Source organism: Betta splendens, chromosome 13 (genome assembly GCF_900634795.4).
Source record: "Betta splendens chromosome 13, fBetSpl5.4, whole genome shotgun sequence".
In the NCBI taxonomy this organism is placed as follows: Eukaryota; Metazoa; Chordata; class Actinopteri; order Anabantiformes; family Osphronemidae; genus Betta; species Betta splendens.
Window position 1 is genome coordinate 1,443,735 of NC_040893.2, and position 9,542 is coordinate 1,453,276.

Below are 9,542 nucleotides of genomic sequence, written 5' to 3' on the forward strand. Positions count from 1 at the left end.
TCAAATACTATTTATAGGCACAGTTCTGAGAACAGGACATAGATCTGATAATGTCAGTTCTACATTGTTTGCTAGGGCAGACAGACAAACAGACAATAGTCGGTCTAAACAGTCAACTAAAAAGTTGAGAAAACTTGAAAACTTGAAACTTGAAACTTGAAAATGAGCATTTGAATCTTCTAATCAAGCTTAAATGAACATAACAATAGAGAGCCTCTTTTCAGACAGAACGACCAATCCACAGCACTAGTTAGACTGGTTTCACACCACCCCCTTCTCCCCAAAGCACAAGAGTCCTGCAGTGCTGTTACCTGATGTGATGTAACCAGATACATTTGTGAAGTACTTAAACAGAAGATTTATCAGAGGTCCATCACTTCAATGAGCCTAGTGGTTAAAGCACACAACTTCCCACCCACAGTTTTTTTAGACAATCCTGAACCATAAACTAAGTGTTATTTACAGATTTTATAAACATCCAGTTATTTTGACCATTTTCTAAACCAGGTTTTCTGAAAGTTTGGTACATTCTTTTAGAGCAGAAATGTTTCTCAAGGAGCTTCTACATTATATGTCCTTCATGGGGGACATGGTCTTCACACCTTCTCACAGTCCTTTGTTCAACTGATGAGCCAGTTCTTTACAGGTGTGAAGTGAAGCCTATTGTAAATAGAGGATAATGCCTAACTTTACTAATGGTAAAGGTTCCTGCACTTTTTACACGGTAAAGGTTCCTGCACTTTTGGTAATGTTTCTACTTTAGGAAAAGTCTGTGAGTTAACTTGAAAATTATTGAGCCGTCTGTGGTGGAAATTTTTCCATAAAGAAGTAGATGAGAGAGTTGTCCTTTTGTGCGATTTATTGAAATAATAAAGAAAGGATAAAATAAAAATAATGGGGAAAGCAAATAAAAAGCATGGATGTTGATCGTGCACATCAACAAACCAAAAACCAGCTGGGGAGATCAGTGCAAACACCACGAAGGTGTGATGCAAAGAGCCCACGATCCTCAAGTTGCTTCTGCCTTTTAACCTTTTTCCCTGGACCTGGTGGAATCTCCTTATCACACTGTGGGTGAAGATGTTCATATTACACAGGGAATAAACAAGGCTACAGCCTTGGGTCTGGTGAGGCATCAGACAGAAAGGAGCCAGAGCCCAGGGTTAAAAGGCAGACTCAGGCCATGAACAATCGGTCACCTTGAGAGGGAGATAGATTGTCTGTCTGAGAATGTTCAGTTCTGGGTCTAATCAACAAGTACAGAATGCATGGTCACAATACAGAGTCAGAAATGAACACAAAAGCATTAAAGTACAATTTTTCCATTACATTTCCCCCCTTTTGATTACACATTAATCAAACATTAAAAGAATAAAAATTGTCAATCGTGGCATTCATTTTTTAGTAATAAAGCATTCTTTAAAAATGATTCGTTAAATGTATTGCTTATAAAAATGTAAATGTCGTAGGGATAAAAGATTGTGAGCTGTTTTTGTGGGTAGTTATACTAGAATAACCCTTGTGTATGAGCTTTGGAAAGACAGGGACATAAGCCTATAATCAATCAGATCACGTTCAGTCAAGCAAAAATAGGAAGAGGGTTATATGTTGATTTAAACTATTGTGGCGTCAGTCTCCGTGTCACTACCATCATCATCGGAGTCATCTTTGTGGTCCTCGTTATCAACGTCAACATCATCCTCTACAGAGTCAGCATCAGAACCAATGAGTGAATCGGTATCTGGATTCCTGAATGTAGTGCATTGTGTCATTTGGTACGAAAGCGCCGCTGATATCGCGCGCATGATGAGACCCCTAATTAGAGGAATAACACAACAACCAAGCAACATGATCACGGCCATGAAGATGATAAGCGAGACTATTGCTGACATAAAAACTGATTTCCATTTTCCAAAAGTTTGGTCTAGCCAGCGCCAAGGGGACGGATCTACGCCGGAGTTTCTAGCCCATTCGTCTCTAAGACTCTCAAGGCCCTCGATAGCCTTTGTCACAGTACCATTAGAATCAGTGTTGTTGGGGATAAAAGTACAGCACGCTTCTCCAAACATAACGCAGACACCTCCTTTCTCCGCTAGCAACATGTCCAGGGCCATTCTATTCTGCCAAGTCATCTGAGACGTAGGAGCCAGCTGCCCAGACATGCCTCTCATACCGCCCGCAGTTTTGTTGATGAAACACTGTTGATTGTAATAAAGGTAGTTGATCCAGGCCGAATTCTTGTTAACCTCTATTATGGGGCCCATAAAGGGTATAGCACTCGTCCACCACGCCGCATGCTCGTTGCGAGCCTTAAACTCCTTCGGCACTCCTCGTGGTACGCCTATTACATCTATGTAAAGGTCAGGATCCAAGGAACCTCCTGGAGCCCTGCGCCTGGTGCGTGAGTGTTTCTGTGGAGCTGAGGACAAAAGGTGTATTCCCCCTGTGAGGAACACTACCTGAGTACAGGTGCCGGTCCAATTGGTTGGTAAGGTGGCCCTGGGGTGATCCCCACAGAGCCACCACATGTCGGACAAGGGCTTCCTTTGCTGGACTAAGTCGGTGGAGGATGGGGCAACGTGTGAGACATTATTGATCCTATATGTATATGAGAGTAAAGGGGCAGCATTGGTGTGAGTTGGAATCGCAAACCGGATCACATGGTCTTCAGGCTTAAGTCCGTGTGCGTTGGAGACGTCCCACGTCAGGTGACAATTGGGAAAGTGGCCTACATCTATTCCTCCGTCGGGGCTGGAGGTGAAGCATTCAAACTGACACGTGGTACACACCGTGTAATACAAGGGAGCTGCGGGCTCCTTTTTCGTTACCTTGATGTCGGCCACCTCAACTTTCTTATGTGTGACGGGACTGTACATCTCCATACCCTTGCCCAGATTGTGCAAGGCGCGCATTTTGCAAGACGGATCACATCTTGGAATGCTGGGGTCCGCAGTGTATCTACACCCGGTGTCTTTATTGTGCAGTTGTCGCTCGTTGTAACACTCACTGCTGTTAAAGGGAGTGGGCACAGCCATGAGATCGGGTCTGGCGACAGCACATGCTACACATGAATTGTTTGTGAGGGTTTTAGAAGTGTACTTGAGGTACGCTAACCATAAGTTCCCTGTGGGGTTCTGATTTACGTAGTTTTGGGCAAGCTGCCAGGCTTTAGGGTCCTTAATGTCGCGTTTGGATCTATAGTGAACAAATGTGCGAGTTCTCCAGAAGTACGGGAGGGTCACACATGTCACCGCAATGGTTGATATGACAATCATTTTTATCGTGTTTCGTCTGGTGAATGCCATTTTGTGTCAGTGGAAGATAAAAATTTGTGTGTAAGTGTGAATCAAGTGGAAGCATAAAATGCTTTGTTTAAGAATAGTGGATGAAATCACAGAGAGGTATACATGTAAATCAATCACATAATTTAGAGCAAATATTAGAGTAACATATCAAAAACAACAGGGTCACAATCAATGTCTTCTTCTTCCTGTTGAACAGTAGCGTTAGATTGTTTACAACCTGTTTGTTGACACCTTGACAGTTTGTTGGGGTTCTTCAGGTTGTGATCAGCTGATCACAGAGACACCTGGGATTCGTTATCACCGCCAGGTTTCCTCCCAATGTCGTCTGAGTCACTGTCACTCCCGTGATGTGAAGAGTCTACACGTCGTCCAGCGTCGGCAACTCAAGGCTGCTCGTGTGTGTGTTTTCTCAGCAACGTGTGTGTAGATGTATGGTCTGATAGTGTGATTCACCGGTGCAGCTTCAGGCGGCGCTTGGCTCACACCTTTAGCTGAACGGTCAACGCAGCCTCGCCTCAGTGCGTGTGTGAGCACAGCGAGGGTCGTCCTTCTCAATTCTTTTCGTCAGTGGTGGTTTTCTCGTGTGGTGTAGATGGAGATGGAGGGTCGTCTATCGGATCCGGGACCTTCCTGCAGTGGCTGGCGTGGATCCAAGTCGCTCTTTCTGCGATCTTCACAGCCGTGTTGGTCGTCAGAAGGACTTGGAAGGGACCTTGCCACCGCTTTGAGTTCCAGTGCTTCCTGCGAAGCTCCTTAATGATCACCCAGTCTCCTGGTTGAATGATGTGCAGTGGTTCTGTCGCCTGTTTGGGCAGAGCCGCTTTCACCTGTTTGAAGATTTGGGACAGAACAGAGGATAAGTTCTTACAGTACTGTAGCATTGCGTCTTCGCACATTTCAGTAGGTGGTAAAATCCTAGTCTCGGTCTCAGGGTGGAGTCCCATCATAGGAGGTCTACCAAATAGGATCTCATACGGGCTGAGGTTTGTTCTCATCCTTCTCCTCATTCTCATGTATGAGAGCACAATGGGAAGAGCCTGAGTCCACTTGAGACCAGTCTCTGAGCAGCATTTAGCCAGTTTGTTTTTCAAAGTGCCATTCTCTCTCTCTACCGCCCCTCCGCTTTGAGGGTGGTAAGAGCAGTGCTTTCTGATGTCAATGTTCAGAAACTTTCCCACTTCCTCGAGGGCTTGGTTTGCAAAGTGTGAGCCGTTGTCACTGCTGATTTTAGATGGAATCCCTCATCTGGGAATTATTTCTGTCAGCAAGGCTTTGGTAACTGCATGGCTGTTAGCATGTTTAGCTGGGAAGGCCTCCACCCATTTTGACCACATATCAACAATCACTAAACAATACTTTTTACCTTCTGCTGGCGTTAGTTTGATAAAGTCCAGCATTAAATGGTCAAACGCCTGTTCCGGTGGTGGATGAGCTGCCAGTGGTTTGGCAGTCATCTTACCTGGGTTGTGTTGGGCACATGTCATACATGCTTCACAGTATTTTTGCGCATAGATTGAAAATCCCTTAGTGTACCAATGTTTTGTGAGAGCATCTAACATTCCCCCTTTGATACATGGTCTAATCCATGTGTCAACTTCGCGAAATGAGGGAAAAAGTGTTTAGGTAGGCAAGGTTTGCCGTCGGGCCCATACCAAACGCCATGGCTACTGGTGGCGCCATTCGTCAGCCAGAGCTTGCGTTCCTGTAGGGTAGAGAACGTCTGAATATCAGGGAGAGCAGAGGGAGGAGAGGGAGGTTGGGTAAAGGTGGAGGATAAGAGGCAGGGAACAAAGGGAAGGGGAAGTCGGGCAGCTGCCTTCACAGCAGCATCAGCGCGTGCGTTTCCAGCAGAGATGGGATCAGTGCCCCCAGTGTGTGCAGGGCACTTACATACAGCAATTGCAGCTGGTAACAGAATTGCGTCGAGCAGATCAGCAACCTTATCATGATGCAAGATAGGTTTGCCATCAGATTTCAAAAACTTTCTGTGTTTCCACAGAGCACCAAAGTCATGTGTGACGCCAAAAGCGTATCTGGAGTCTGTGTAGATAGTAACAGACTTCCCTTCAGCCAGTTTACAGGCTTCGGTCAGTGCGATCAACTCCGCAGCCTGAGCAGAGTAATGTCCTGGCAAAGTGCCAGACTGTAAAACAGTATGAGAGGTGCAGACTGTATATCCAACCTGACAGTGGCCCGAAGCAGGGTCTCTAGAGGCAGAGCCATCAACAAAGAGAACGAGGTCACAGTTAGGAATTGGCACCTCCGATAGATCTGGGCGCGGAGTGCAGACCTGGTTCAAGACCGAAACACAGTTGTGAGGCTCGCCATCGTCAGGGCCTGGAAACAAAGTGGCTGGGTTAAGCACATTGCACCTTTTGACAGTGATGTTTGGCATTTCCAGTAGGATGGTATTGTATCTAAGCCATCGGGCTGTAGAAAGATGTGATGTTTTTTGTTCCAAAAGGATCAAAGACACGACATGAGGAACCAGCAGGGTGACATCAGAATAACCAACAATGTCACGTGATGCCAACACGGCTTTCTCTGCTGCAGCCACTGCTCGGAGGCATCGTGGGAGCCCCGCAGCGACTGGGTCAAGCTTAGCAGAGAAATAGGCTACAGGGCGCGGACGCCCTCCGTGATCCTGTAGAAGGACAGAGGTCATACAACCTGATTTCTCATCCACTATTTGGGTGAAAGGTCGCGTAGGGTCAGGCAGACCCAAAGTAGGAGCCGACTGAAGAGCTAGTTTGAGGTCGGTGAACGCCTGTTCAGCCTCAGATGTCCACGTGAGGCGGTGGTGGATGCAGAAGACGTCTGCATCAGAGCTCTAAGCGAAGCCTCCAAGACGGCGCAGTTAGGAATGAAATTCCTGCAATAAGAGCACATGCCTAAAAAGGACATAAGCTGTTTGTATGTGCACGGTTTAGGCAGGTTCTGAATAGCTTCAGCTCTTTTAGGTGAAATGGATTTTCCTTCAGCGGTGATGATGTGACCTAGGAAGGTAACTTCAGTCTGAACAAACTGTAATTTAGACAGACTTGCTTTGTGTCCTGCACCATGCAGGTGTTTCAGCAGCTTGATCGTATCTGCTTTGCAAGTTTCCTGATCCTCACTGCAGATCATCAAGTCGTCAACGTACTGCAGCAGGGCGGTGCCTGGGGACAAGACAAGATCATCCAGGCTGTCTTTTAGTGCCATATTGTAGATGGTAGGGCTTTCTAAATACCCCTGGCACAGTCTGGTAAAGGTGTATGACTTTCCGTTAAATTCAAAAGCGAACCAGAATTGACTGTCTTTGTGAACGGGCACGCTGAAAAAAGCATTGGCCAAATCAATTACTGAAAAAAATTTAGCCTTGGGCGGAACCTGAGAAAGAATGGTGTAGGGGTTCGGTACCGTAGGTGCGCGTGGTTGGACCGCCGCATTTACTGCTTGCAGATCCTGGACAAACCTCCATTCTGTTGGCTGTCCTTTGTCTCTGATTTTCTTAACTGGGAAGAGTGGAGTCCTCACTGGAGAGTTGTCACATGGGACGATGACTCCTGCTTTCAACAGAGAGTTAAACACCGGTGTTATTCCTTCAATTGCTTCTCTCTTTAAAGGGTATTGCTGTTTGCATGGTCTGTGGTCAGATTTTGGCGTGATGACCACTGGGTCACATCCTTTGATCAAACCTACATCATATTTGTGTGTGGCCCACAGGTAAGCTGGAACTTCCTGTAAGGCTGGATACTGCGTCAGAGCGTCCTCCGACAAAAACACGTGGTGTGGAGTGTGTGTGGAATGTTGAGGTACCAAGTGCACTGTACGCTGCGCATGAAAGTTAGACTGAAAAAGTTTTTTGTAAGCATGCAAAGTAGGTGAATACATCACATTCGGGTCGGAAGTCGTTTGCCAGTCTCCTTCCCGTTGACATCTGTTCACGAAAGGACCCAAGTCCTGCCATCTGTCTCCGTCATGTTTTGACAGAAGGACATGTGGATCTGTAGAATAAGCATCAACAAATCTCTCTTGTTCGTTAGTGAGAGAAATCGCAAGCGCAGACCTATGTTCATCCCAAAAAAGAGAGGTTGAGGTCAGTTTGTCCGCATGTATGCGTAACCATGATTTTTCAAACTCCTCATCAGGACCAGTGGACACATGTGCTGTACAAGACAGTTCAGATGCGTCTCTAAAGGTCGTATTCTGTGAGGAAACAAGCTGTCGAGCAGCCTGTATGAGGGCCTCAGTTACAGCCTCTCCCTTCAGCAGCCACTGATAAGAGTAGAGCAGCGGCTCTGAGCTGAAATTAACACAAACAAAGGAATAATTATTCACATTGTCCGTGGTTGTGACCTGCACTACCCTCCGGAGTGGAAATCAGTGAAATACCTAAACTACACATGAGATCTCTTCCTAATAAATTAACTGGGCATAAGTTTGAAAGCAAAAATTAATGTTTGAGTGTCTTGCCGTCTGATGTCGTGCAAGACAGAGGCACAGTAAGTTTTTCTTTTATTGTCTGGCCAGACGAACCTATAGTGTGCACAAATCGTCCCCTCATTTTAGGTGGATTGGAAAACATGGAAGATTTTATTACCGAATTTGTTGCTCCTGAGTCTACTAAAAACATCATACGTTCACCTTGAACCGTCAGAGCAAACTCGGGAAATTGTTTGAAACCATTTGACTGTAAAGTCATGCAGCAGTTGTCATTTAGCTGTTTGTTATTCTTTTCAAAATCACTCTGTGGGATATTTTGAGCAGAAAACAAGTCTTCATTGCAAGCAGGCAAGCATGAATTTGAATCTATTGAGCATGTATCAAGTGTGAGCGAGTGTTAGTGTGTCTGTGCGGTACCGTCTACGTCATCATGTGAACGGAAACCTTCGCTGGGCTCCTTCTCTAGTCAGTCTGACGAGAGTGCCCGGGAGGGTGGAACCTGACGTAGCCGGGGGCAGTACTTCTTCCAGTGTCCCATCTCGCCGCAGATGTGGCAAGCGTTTCCTGGATCTCCAGATGCGCCCCCTGTGTCTCTGTTGTGCCAATTCCGTCTGAAGTCTCTTCCTCGTCCTCGCCCGCGAAACCTGCTCGCTCCTCTGTTGTTGTTATGCATTGCAGAGAACATCTCCAAGGATGGCAGATACAATTCGCTCTGTTGTTTTTCCTTCTTTGCCATCTTCCTCTGCTGGAGAGTGTCATAAGCATGGCGTGCGTGTCTTGTGAGGTCAGACAGACGCGCTTCTTCTTTCCATCCGATGTATGACTGCTTCACGGCGTCAAAAACTTCAGGGAGTAAGCCTTTCATCACCAGTTCACACAGGTGACTCTCGTATGTTGAACAGATGAGTCCTCCCACTCCTTCAGGGGGAGGATGAACTCCTCCGTGTGTGTTGTATGTAGTGGTGAGGCGGTGAACAAAGTCATCAACTGATTCCTCTGGTTGTTGTTTGCATGTAGTGACTTTAATCATACAGACTTTATCAGGGAACGCAGTTTCGAGGTGGGCAACAAGCGTCCTTACTGCGGTAACAAATCCATCATTTAAGTTGTTTGTCCAGTCTTTGTGTTTGAGAGCAAGTGTCACATCAGGCAATTGTCTAGCCAGCTTTTGGTATTCCCAAGGTGCAAGACGTTTGGCCAGGATGCGACGGATCTCAGCTCCAGTGGGTCTGTACTCCTGGCAGAAAGCCAGAAGGTTGGCACCGAATGTCTTTCCTGATACAGTGATGTCTGGGAGATTTTGAGCAAAGTCAGCTATGTCAGCGCTAGTCCATGGTCTGTGCACTAACATGCTTCCTTCAGGGCCGGCCACTTCCACCATGGGCAAGCTGATTTCTGGAGCTACTGGTGTGTTGCTCCTCAGGGTACGAACGCTGGTAGTTGCAGAGGTAGTTCTCGTAGTGGCAGTTGGTGCAGGGGCACAGCTTGTGGCAGCGGATGATGTAGGAATGAAGCCGACAGGTGAATCGGCCCAGAACGCCTCTACATCCATTCCAGGAGTTGGTGTGGCATTTACACTGTCCTCCACATGCTCTGACTGCTCTGCAGCCGATGTTGCAGCTCCTGATAACAGAGGTTGGCCAGGCTATTGGTGTGGGCCAGGCTGCTGCAGTGGGGCAGGCTGTTGATATGGGGCAGGCTGTTGCTGTGGATCAGGCTGTTGCTGTTGGTCCTGCTGTCCACCCTGCCCGGCCCTCCTGCTGACGTAGAAGGAGTCCAGGTCGGGATTCACCTTGACCGCGCTCAGCTCTG

General features: G+C 46.9%; 1 protein-coding gene across 5 annotated transcripts; it reads right to left on the reverse strand.

Moving 5' to 3' along the window:
- Window positions 1-841: 841 nt before the first annotated feature.
- Window positions 842-9,201, reverse strand: LOC129605002 (uncharacterized). Of its 5 annotated transcripts, none has more exons than XM_055514001.1 (3): window positions 8,148-9,201; window positions 6,760-6,850; window positions 842-4,132 (listed from the first exon to the last, which is right to left on the reverse strand). In XM_055514001.1, exon 3 carries the CDS (start codon window positions 3,303-3,305, stop codon window positions 1,614-1,616), a length of 1,692 nt encoding a protein of 563 aa, XP_055369976.1. In that variant the 5' UTR covers window positions 3,306-4,132; window positions 6,760-6,850; window positions 8,148-9,201; the 3' UTR covers window positions 842-1,613. The 5 variants fall into 5 exon arrangements, with proteins under 5 accessions (XP_055369976.1, XP_055369974.1, XP_055369975.1 ...); XM_055513999.1 differs by having other exon boundaries at window positions 6,705-6,850; XM_055514000.1 differs by lacking the exon at window positions 6,760-6,850.
- Window positions 9,202-9,542: the final 341 nt, after the last annotated feature.

Coding starts and splice junctions, on each gene's coding strand:
- LOC129605002 (XM_055514000.1), bottom strand. CDS start 3,305: ATGGCATTCACCAGACGAAACACGATAAAAATGATTGTCATATCAACC.